The following is an 11769-nucleotide window of genomic DNA, read 5'->3' as shown; positions in this document are numbered from 1 at the left end:
ACAGAGACTAGGCATAAATGGGTCTTTTTCAGGTTGGCAAGATAATGAGCGGTGTGCCACAGGGATCAGTGTTGGGACTTCAACTGTTTACAATTTATATAAATGACTTGAATGAAGGGATGGATGGGATGCTTGCCAAATTTGCTGATGACACAAAGATAGGTAGGAAAGTAAGTTGTGAAGAGGACTTAAGGAGGCTACACAAAGATATAGATAGGTTTAGTGAGTGGGCAAAGATCTGGCAAATGTGAAAATGAGAAGCATATTATCCAAATGGTGAGAGATTGCAGAGCTCTGAGGTGCAGAGGGATCTGCATGTCCTAGTGCATGAATCGCAAAAGGCTAGTATGCAAGTACAGCAAGTAATTAGGAAAGCTAATAGAATGTTATAATTTATTGCAAGGGGAGTTGAATACAAAAGTAGGGAGGTTACGCTTCAGTTTTGAGCATTGGTGAGACTACATCTGGAATACTGTATACAGTATTGGTCACCTTATTAAGGAAGGATGTAAATGTGTTGGAAGCAGTTCAGAGAAGGTTTACCAGACAATACCTGGAATGGTTGGGTTGTCTTTTGTGGAAAGGTTGGACAGAGTAAGAGGCGACTTGATTGAAACATATAAGATCCTGAGGGGTCTTGACAGGGTGGGTATGGAGAGAATGTTTTGTCTTGTGGGAGAATCTAGAACTAGGGGGTCACTGTTTAAAAATAAGGGGTCGCCCATTTCAAACTGAGATGAGGTGAAATTTTTTCACTCGGGGTTGTGAGTCTTCCTGAAAAGGTGGTGGAAGCCAAGTCTTTAAATATTTTTAAGACAGAGGTGGATAGATTCTTGACAAGCAAGGGGGTTATAAGTTATCGGGGGTAAGTATAATGCAGATTTCAGGGGCAGAATTTTACCCTTGGAGCGCAGGCGCCCGACGCCCATTTGTGAAATAAAGCACGTTGATGTCAGACGAGTGTCCCGAGGTCACCGCGCACTCTCCTGATAGCTCGGCAGGCACATGCTGGAGCCAGCAGTGTGCCCGCCGACAATTAAAAGGCCGACTAAGGCCACTAAGTTAGCAATTGTCCTGAATTTTTCGCTGCCCGTTCAACCTAACGGTTGATGAACAGGCGAAAAGGCCAAGCGGCCTTTACATTTTTTAGGAAACCTTATCCGTAGGCGGGACGAGGTTTTCTAAAGCAAATAAAAATAAAATAAAAATTTAACGCTTGAATTAAAAACATGACAGTGCCACACGAGGGGACATGTTTTGTGACGTTTTTATTTTGTGCATTGGTTTTTTTTAAACAGCGCTTCATCTCCCTGAGGCAGCTCCGTGCCTCAGGGTGATATTGAATCTCTCTTTCACGCACATGGGCGGAGTTTGCGCTAGGCCCGCGCGCCCTCCTGCCCACCCGCCCGCCCGCGCAGGCAGTGCTGAGCGTTGCTGCATGGGTTCCACGCTGGGTAGGCTGGCCCACCTGTGTAAAATCGTGGCGCAGTGCCGATCGAGGGCAGCAGTCGGCTTCCCGACCACCTCCTCCAAGCACTCCTGCCAAGGGCAAAATTCTGCCCCAGGTTACTATCAGATCAGCCATGATCTTACTAAATGGTGGAGCAGGCTGAGGGGGGCGGTGGTGGGGGGTAGGGGGAATGGCCTACTCCTGCTCCTTGTTCATATGTTCCTAAAAATACCTCTTTCCAGTACTGTGGAGCCCTAACTGAGATTACCTCAGTGCAGGCCGAGCATTGAACATAAATAAAAACAAAAATAGGAATAGCTGGAAAAGCTCAGCAGGTCTGACAGCATCAGAACTGATGAAGAGTCATACGGACTCGAATCGTTAACTGTATTCCTCTCCACAGATGCAGTCGGACCTGCTGAGTTTTGCCAGCTATTTCTATTTTTGTTTTTGTTTCAGATTTCCAGCATCCGCTGTATTTTGCTTTTTACTTTATTGAACATAAATAGCTGTGTTCCACTCTGAGCAGAGTATTCATTAGTCAAAGAGATAGAAACAGAGATACTGTCGAAGGGTCACGAGGACTCGAAACGTCAACTCTTTTCTTCTCCGCCGATGCTGCCAGACCTAAAGAGTTTTTCCAGGTAATTCTGTTTTTGTTTTTTATTCATTAGTCAAACCAGCTGAGGAGCCCCTCTTGTATTACTCCAAACGACTTCTATCTGCATATGCAAAACTTGACTGAACGCAATCCATGCTGGGCAGATGATGTCAAAGTTCAGGAAGAAGAAATTTGGATACATATTTAAACAGATGAGGAAACGACATTCGAATACACAGAATCGTTTCATCGTGAAATAATTACAGGTTTCAAATTCAAAATGAGACAATATCACATTCCATCTGTAAAGGTGCTTTTTATAATTTATTTCAAGTTTTGCTGTGCAAACTATACTCAAAGGTAATTCAAAGAAGTGAATTTATTTTAACAAACAGTGTTACAACATTCCCAGGTTGATGGCAATTCCCCAAATTCCTGGGAACCATGATACATTTACAGATTAAAGTGGAAAGAGTCCCTTCGATCTATGTGGGGTCTCATGCTGCTGCTGTTAGTCCTACACACTTGCAGAGTGGTTGCCAATTAAGAACCTCAGTACAGTAGCCACAGAGTAATTATTGCAGTACAGTTCAACAATGAGTCCAGGAAATTACACCATATCAACATCTCTAATCCCAGTTACTCAGTGTTTGTTTTTTTTTTTAAACAACCTGTTTTTCAGGTCACTTTGTTTTTGTGTTTGAGGTGTTGTGTTATGAATGCTGATTGTTTTCTGTCTCCTGTGACAAAAACAAATATTCCCAGATGAGCTGCAACAAAGGCATTGGATCAAATAGAGTGATTTGTTTACAAATTCTGCTGTTTTTTTTAAAAAAAAGCCTGACCCATATGTGGGAAATGTAGAGAAAGAATTGTTTAAATCTTCAGTGTAACTGTGAGCATTGAGTTAACATTCCTGAAGGACTTGTGAGATGTGAGTGCTGCTAATGCTGATGAATTTCTCTCCGCTCTGCCCTCAGCTCAGTACTGCATCTCCCACTGCAAGTGTGGCTTTCTCCAGTTCCCACAGAGCACAATCATGTAGTTGCAGATGGTTGTACCTCTTAACACCAGTCTGCGCCTACATGAAACCTGGGTTGAAACTATCCACATCCATTTTCCACAAATGGAAAAAAAACAGAATAAAAGCAGAGTTAAAGTAGGATGCCCTGCTTTTTTCTACATACTGTTAATGTTTCCTGTGTTGCCTTGGGTAATTTTATATATATTTCTGTTTAACTGAACCTAAGTGAAGGGGTAAAAACACCAAACTTGGGTTTTAAATGTAAAAAGGGAAGACTGACAGAGGATGAGGGGCCGGATTTTCAATGCAGAGTCAGGAATTCAACATGCGGATGGATTTTGGGCCTCTATCCCATGCCCTGTTGCTCTTTCGACGCTACTATTAAATGGAAACTGCTTAATTGGCTATCAGGCAATTTCGGTGCCCAATTAGTGGTACCAAGCTCCTCTAGGAGGTGAGAGCTGACTGCCTGGTGCTAGTGGCAAAGGCAGACGGCCATTTTGGGAGCTACCACTGCCTTGCCAATTAGAAAAGGCGGCTCTTCCAGGTGGAATACAGCCATGGACGAGACAGGTAGAAGCAGCTCTCATGCCGGTGCTGGATGGTCCCACAGATGGTGGTGTAATGATAATGTCACTGGAATAGTAATGGCGTAATGAGAATGTCACTGAAATAGTAATCCAGAGGCCCTGGCTAATTCTTTAGGGACACAGGTTCAAATTCCATCATGGCAGCTGTTGGAATTTAAATCCAATTAAAAAACATACCAATTAGGAGCAGGATTAAGCCACTCGGCCCCTCGAGCCTCAATAAGATCATGGCTGATCAGAATGTAACCTCAGCCCCAAATTCCTGCCAACTCCCGATAACCTTCCACCCCCTTGTTAATGAAGAATCTATCTAGCTCTGCCTTAAAAATATTCAAAGACTCTGCTTCCACCACCTTTTGAGGAACAGAGTTCCAAAGACTCGTAACCCTCTGAGAGAAAAAAATTCTCCTCATTTCTGTCTTAAATGAGCGACTTCTTATTTTTAAACAGTGACCCCCTGGTTTTAGATTCTCCCATAAAAGGAAACATTCTTTTCACCTCCACCCTGTCAAGACCTCTCGGGATCTTAAAGGTTTCAATTAAGTCGCCTTACATCTGGCATTGAAAGCTAGTCTCAGTAACAGTGACCATGACAACTATCACTGATTGTTGTAAAACACGTTGGGCCTATACCCATTGGAGTTTAGAAGCATAGGAGGTGATCTTTTTGAAACATAAGATCCTGAGGGGATTTGATAAGGTGGGTGCTGGAAGACTGTTTCCTCTTGTGGTGGAGACTAAAACTAGGGCACACAGTTTAAGAATAAGAGGTCTCCCTTTTAAGATGGAGGTGAGGAGAATATTTTTTCTCTCAGACAGTTGTTAGTCTGTGGAATTCTCTTCTCCAGAAAGCAGTGGAGGCTGGGTCATTGAATTTATTCAAGCCAGAGTTAGACAGATTTTTGATGGACAAGGGAGTCAAGGGTTGTTTGTGGGGGTGGGGGGGGGGCTACTGGAAAGTGGAGCTGAGATCACAACCAGTTCAGCCCTGATCCTATTGAATGGCAGAGCAGGCTTGAAGGGCTGAATGGCCTACTCCTGTTCCTATGTCCCTAGGTAACATAACAACAACCTTTAAAAAAAGTGCAGGAATTTCCACCCCTGCCAAAGGCGGGCATCATCACGGGCAAAAGGGAAAATTTGGAGAGCAGCCAGAAGTCAATTTTCTTTTGGCCGCTCTCTAAATTTTCCCATCCCACCTGTGACAATATCCACTGTTGGTGGGTCTGAAAAATCCAGCCCAAAATGTGCTTCACAGGGCTGTTATAAAGCAAAAATTTGCTATCAAACAGAGGAAAAGTTTGGGTCAGTAGCATCTTTGGGAAAGGAGAAGGCTATTCAACCCCTTCAGCTTTTCCACCATTCAGTTAGATCAAGGCTGATGTAGGCGCCTTGCATCTGTTACCTCACAGAAAATCTAAGCCAGTTTTGATGGATGCATACCTCAGATCAGAATATATTATAGTTAATAATTTGAATAATTGTCTTGGCGAATTTATGCTGGAGTCAATTTGAGCAACTACTGAGATCAGCCAACTTAACACAGGCAAGAATCAAACTGCAGCCTTTTAGTTTTTTAATGGTTTTGCTGTTACATTGATGACATTGAAACCTCAGGGACACAAAAAGGCACAAGCAGCTGGATTTATCTCATATCTTGTGACAGCCCTGCAGGGGTTTTAGCTACCACAGGAGGAATATAATCAAGTATTGCTAAAAACAGCAGCCCATAACAAGAGGAAGAAATACTTTAGTCCAATGTTAAAAAACATATCATTTTCATTTATTTGGCTTAATTTGTTCAATGATTAGAAAAGAGTTTATGGACATTCCTCAACCTATAGACAAAATGTCTATCCTCCCTGTCCGTGTGGATTGCACAATGATACCTGTTCAGACCCAGTGCGGTACTCTCCTATAAACTGCTGCCAACATGAAATGCGTTTGTCTCTCTTCTCGGTTCATGCTCATATCCCTTTAATTTTTCTCCATTTTGCCCCAACCTGAGGAGAAGGAACTTTAAAAGGCACAAAAACTTCACCAGGTAGCGAAAAAGTTCTCCAGCTTGAAGGTGTGGAAAAACAATCCAGCAATCCACTTCTCGAGATTAGTTCAGCCGTCTAGCAAGGAAGAATTGGTGAAATTTGTTACTGACTGTGCTGCTGAAAGCACTGACTCTAAATGGGCTACAATTTGGGTTTAATTTGTCTTTGTAAATGACCAGTCATTTGACATCTTCTTCCATTCTTTGGGCAATTTCTTCTATTCTTAAAAAGATTTCCATTAAGAGGTCCTGTATCGGTTTAATTTCCACCCAGTAGGGTTAACCAATGCATCTGCTTCAAAATTTCTGCTTTTCTTGTAAAGCTGGCCCCTTCTGTCATTTGGAATTAATTGTAAGTTTCCAGTATCTTTGGCTCTACCAAACTGTATACCAGGGCCTTGGTGAGACTGCACCTGGAGTATTGTGTTCAGCTTTGGCCTCCTTCCCTCAGGAAAATTTTAATTGCCACGGAGGGAGTGTAATGGAGGTTCACTAAATTAATTCCTGGGATGGAGGGATTGTCTTGTGAGGAAAGATTAAATAGACTGGGCCCTTATTCTCTGAAGTTTAGAAGAATGAGAGGTGACCTCACGCAGACATACAAAATTATTTTACAGGGCTCAACAGGGTAGATGTAAGAAGGATGTTTCCCTTGGCTGGGGGCTTCCAGAACCAGGGGACACAGTCTCAGAATAAGGGGCAGGCCATTTAGGACTGAGATGCAGAGGAATTCCTTCACTCAGAGGGAGGTGAATTTTGGAATTCTCTATCCCAGGGGGCTGTGGCAGCCCAGTCATTGAGCAAGTTCAACATTGAGAACAATAGATTTCTACAAATTAAAAACATTAAGGGACACAGGGATATTGCAGGAAAATTGTGTTGAAGTAGAAGATCAGCCAGCATCTCATTGAGTGACAGAGCAGGGTCGAAGGGTTGAATGTTCTAATGTATATTGTGGTCACTGTTACCTGGGTGTCCCCCTACAAGGAAGTCTAACACAAGATTAGGCTCACTATTAAACACTAGACACGTTAATCAAAACCAGGTTAAAAACAGAGCGTTGCAAGACATCCCACAACAACTGCCGTTTTTAAACCAAATGGTTTGTAAATAGGCAATAGTCTCATTGAAGAATTTTAGATTTACCTGTTCATATTGGCCTGGAATAAGCTCAATATGTTTGCTCGTCTTGTTAAATGAGCTCGTTGGTTGATGGGGGCCCGGGCTGACACGACAGTCAGCCCATGGCTTGCGGGGTTGATCACATTCATCTTCATTTTCCACAAATTGGAGGCACTGCTTGTGCTACTCACTCGTGCTGTGCTCACTGGGATGTTGAACTTGGTTCCAGAGTCTGATGGCATGCTGTTGCTTTGGGAACCTTTTGACTCCATCAGGGAGTTTTCTGTACAGAAACACACTGCAGTCAATGGATTCTGTTCTCACCCTCCCCACCCACCAACCCGACCTGTCTGATCCTAGCTCCTGTGCTACTCTGATTGCCCTTCAGTGAAAGAATACCGATGTGTTTTTACATTACTTTTATTTCTAACAAAGACAGAACAACGATGTAGACAGAATCTGAGTTCTCCAAAAGTATGTCATTTTTTCCTCAATGATGCTGGTAACATTGGAGAAGGATATATTTCAGGACCGATGACACCTTACTGTAAAGATAGGAATGTATAAATAAATAAACAAGCTCGCTGGATAAAATTGAGTTTAAAATTATTAAGATTGAAACACAGCAGTGGGTAGTGTGGAACTGGAGGTTGCTACAATATAAATGGCAACATGCTACTATGAGCGCCTACATCAAAGATTGTTTACAACAAAGCTATGGCCCAGTGAAAGCAATGATAGGAAGTAAAAGTGCGGTGTGAAAGCCATAAGGCCTCATCCCTGCTTGACAATCAGTTCAAATAACTGACGAGCCGTAAAACACCAGAAGATGTTGTATCCAACAGGAAGCAAATCATAAAGAGAATGGCGTATGAAAAGATGCAATGTTTTTATTTATTCAGAAAGATATTTTACTTGCTTCGAGATGCAGTGTGTAAATGGAGTCAGAGAAGCCATTCTCACAGCTCTTCATTGCATCTACCCATCAGTGTCAGATGGGAGGCTGATGTGTTCTGCTTTCTTAAAGATTAATGTTCTGTCAGTAGTAAATGAAGTGAGTTAACTGACATGCTACAGTCTCCAGCTTTTAGAATAGGTTAAAAGAGTAATGGACTTATCCAATATCTAACACCTTGTTCGAACACCCTTCTCTTGTGCATGTGCCTAGGCAGCAAGTGTTGGTAGTCAGTCCTGACCCTGTTCTCGCTTCATATCCACACATTTTACTTTCTAAAGGGGTCACTAGGAAGACATCAAGAACAGGAATTCTGGTTCACATTTTTCTTTCCTTGACCCAATCCCTTTCTGCCACCCCATCATAGTCAGGAACAGTCTGATCTTTACAACTTAAGTGCTATTAATGGACATAGGGAGTAGGAAGAGAGTGCACTACAGTAAACTTGGAGCTTATAATGAAGTTCAGAGTACAGACTGTTGCAGCACTGAGTACTATTCACTTACCTATTTAATGTTCACTACATTTTTCTAGTAGCTGAGCTGTGATCTTAGAGTGTGGTCATGTGGTGGCATGTAATGTATTTCAGTAAGCCAGAGTGCAATGGAAAGTGTACGCTATTTGAACATTTAGTTTTTAAAAAATTCATTCATGGGATGTGGACATCTCTGGCTGGGCCAGCATTTATTGCCCATCCCTAACTGCCCTTGAGAAGGTGCTGGTGAGCTGCCTTCTTGAACCGCTGCAGTCCATGTGGTGGAGGTACACCCACAGTGCTGTTAGGGAGGGAGTTCCAGGATTTTGACCGAGCGATGGTGAAGGAACGATGATATATTTCCAATGCAGGATGGTGAGTGGCTTGGAGGGGAACTTCCAGGTGGTGGTGTTCCCATGTGTCTGCTGCCCTTGTCCTTCTAGATGGTAGCAGTCATGGGTTTGGAAGGTGCTGTCTAAGAAGCCTTGCAGTGCATCTTGTAGATGGTACACACTGCTGTCACTGTGTGTAGGTGGTGGAGGGAGTGAATGTTTGTGGATGTGGTGCCAATCAAGCAGGCTGTTTTGTCCTGGATGGTGTCAAGCTTCATGAGAACTGGTGGAGCTGCACACATCCAGACAAGCAGAGAGTACTCCATCAGGGTCCTGACTTGTGCCTTGTGGACAGGCTTTGGGGAGTCAGGTGGAGTTACTCTCCGCACGATTCCTAGCCTCTGACCTGCTCTTGTAGCCACAATATTTATTTAGCTCGTCCAGTTCAGTTTCTGATCAATGGTAATCCCCAGGATGTTGATAATGGGGGATTCAGTGATGGTAATGCCATTGAATGTCAAGGGGCAATGGTTAGATTCTCTCTTGTTGGAGATGGTCATTGCCTGACACTTGTGTGGCACGAATGTTACTTGCTACTTGTCAGCCCAAGCCTGAATATTGTCCAGATCTTGCTGCATTTGGACATGGACTGCTTCAGTATCTGAGGAGTCGCGAATGGTGCTGAACATAGTGCAATCATCAACAAACATCCCCACTTCTGACCTTATGATGGAGGGATGGTCATTGATAAGGCAGCTGAAGATGGTTGGGCCTAGGACTATCGAGGTAATGAGTGGAAAGAGGCACACTAGGTCCACTAATAACAGCAGCTTCTTACACTGAATCCAAGGATTTATCCAAAAATATAACACAGTCACGGGGCAGTGATTGGGAGCAGGCTGGGACCTTAGGGATTTCCCTCCCTGGCCAAGATAGGGCAAATTACCAGATGCCTACTGCCACTAACAGCTAGCTCAATGGTGAATCTGAGACCTTCAAGGCTATATCATGCAGTGCATTCTCTCACCAAGACACTGCTTGGGAGCTTTAAAACCAAAGTACATTCTGCATATAACTTAATCTAATATGTGCACACATATATATAAAAATTGAGAATGACAGATCATTTTCTCACCAGAGCTTTGTTTGGCACTTGGTGAACGAGGAAAGGTCGGTATTGCATTCATCCGTAACTCTGAAAATCCTGCAGTCCTTGCTGTGACAACAGTTTCAAGCGACACCGGTAAAGGATTTCCTGTTGTCCATGTCACACCCCTGCGGACAGGATAGCGTTGGTGAAAGCGGTGGAGAGGGAGTCCGATTCCCAGACTGGGATTCCCCTTGTGGCGGGCATTGATAGGAACATGGCTTCCAGGAGTCAGCAATGTTGACCAGTTTATTGTAGAAGGGTTGAGGATTCCCAGCTCTGCTGTAGTATTCCTTTCGAAAGAGGATAAAGGACTAATGTATGCTAACTCTTCCATCTCCTGGAAGGGTCTGTATGAGCTTTGGTAAACTAATGACTAGAAAGTTAAAGAAATATACAAGATGAATGATTATAGGACACAAACACAATCTAAAAGAACACTAAACTAAACCAAAATATCTGCATATATCCGAGATGATATTTACATATTTTAGCTATATTTGCTATTCCTTGTCTGATTCCCATCACTTATGAGGGTGCTGACTCAGGCTGGTGTACAGAACAGGATGTACCTGTTGAGATGGTTAGATTAGGGAATTGAGGGATACGAGGATAGGGCTGGAAAGTGGAACTGATGTAAAAGATATCAGCCACGACCTTTTTGAATGGTGGAACAAGCTCGAGGGGCCAAATGATCCACTCCCATTCCTCTTTATGTTCTCATGTCCCACCACTCTTGTCCAAGTTCCAATTTATTGTGACAGTGAGAGTCGCAAGATTATTTAAACACTGAGGAGATTAAGGTGTACCCAATCATGTTCTGCTAATGTGTGGACACAGGAGTGGGACTAATTGGAAAGATTTCTCAAAATCCAGCACAGGTACAATGGGTGAAGTGGCCTCCTTCTGCACTGCAAGGTTCTATTCTATGATTCTAAGATAAAACGCACAGATAACTGTGCAAGCCACTGTCTGAATAGGATTCCCACCACTAGTCTGTGCAGGCAAGTGGTGTATTTTTCGCTGGTTAATCTCCTGCCTTGGCTCTTGCCAATCTGCAGCTTCACCCTTTATCAGCTTTGAATCGTAGAATGGTTACAGTGCAGAAGGAGGCTAGTCAGTCCGACAAACCCTGCCGGCTCCCTGCGAGAGCAATTTTGTAAGGCTCACTCCCAGCCTCTCCAGAAGAGCAGGAGCAGACCATCTGGCCCCTTGAGCTTATTCCACCATTCAAAAAGTTCATGACTGGCCTACATCAACACCTTCCAGCCCTATCCCCGTATCCCTCAGTTCCCTAATCTAACCATCTCAACAAGTACATCTTGAGCTGTACACAAGCCTCAGTCAGCACCCTCATGGTGAAGGGAATCAGACAAGGAAGAGCAAATATAGTTAAAATGTGTAAATATCACCGAGGAAAAATACAGATAATTTTGATTTTGTTTGGCAGCCCTGCAATTTATTTTCCTTCAGATGCATATCCAATTCCCTTTTGAAAGCCATGATTGAATCTGCCTCGACCACACACTCAGGAGTGCATCCCAGACCCTAACTACTTGCTGCATAACGAAGTTTTTACTCATATTGCCTTTGGTTCTTTTGCAAGTCACTTTTTAATCAGTCCTCCGGTTCTTGATGCTTCCTCCAATAGGAATAGTTTCTCTCTATCTAGACCCCTTATAATTTTGAACACCTGTGTTCTTTTTTCCACTAAACATGTGCAGAGTATTTCCTAAATGGTAAGAGATTAGAAAGTGTAAATGTACAAAGGGACCTGGGTGTCCTTGTCCATAAGTCACTGAAAACTAACATGCAGGTACAGCAGGCAATTAGGAAGGCTAATGGAATACTAGCCTTTATCACAAGAGGATTTGAGTACAGGAGTAGTGAAGTCTTGCTTCAATTGTAAAGAAGCTTGGTTAGACTGTACCTGGAGTAGTGTGTGCAGTTTTGGTCCCCTTACCTCAGAAAGGATATTATTGCCATAGAGGAAGTGCAACAAAGGTTCACCAAACTTGTTCCGGGGATG

At 43.2% G+C, this 11769-nt stretch overlaps 1 protein-coding gene across 3 annotated transcripts in view; it reads right to left on the bottom strand.

The window, feature by feature from the left end:
- Positions 1 to 4954: 4954 nt before the first annotated feature.
- ttll6 (tubulin tyrosine ligase-like family, member 6) overlaps positions 4955 to 11769 on the bottom strand; it is a 47352-nt gene continuing 40537 nt past the window's right edge. For 2 of the 3 annotated variants that reach the window (XM_041178654.1, XM_041178657.1), the window contains 3 exons: positions 9729 to 10116; positions 6856 to 7114; positions 4955 to 5785 (listed from right to left, as the gene is read on the bottom strand). In XM_041178654.1, coding sequence (XP_041034588.1) covers positions 5773 to 5785; positions 6856 to 7114; positions 9729 to 10116 — 660 coding nt within the window. In that variant the 3' untranslated portion in view covers positions 4955 to 5772. Of the gene's footprint in view, positions 5786 to 6855; positions 7115 to 7288; positions 7377 to 9728; positions 10117 to 11769 lie in introns of those variants that run through there. The other variant, XM_041178653.1, reaches the window with a different exon arrangement.

Source organism: Carcharodon carcharias, chromosome 32, assembly GCF_017639515.1.
Source record: "Carcharodon carcharias isolate sCarCar2 chromosome 32, sCarCar2.pri, whole genome shotgun sequence".
NCBI classification, from domain to species: Eukaryota; Metazoa; Chordata; class Chondrichthyes; order Lamniformes; family Lamnidae; genus Carcharodon; species Carcharodon carcharias.
The sequence above is the reverse complement of the archived record's forward strand: the minus strand, read 5'-3'. Positions and strand labels throughout refer to the sequence as shown.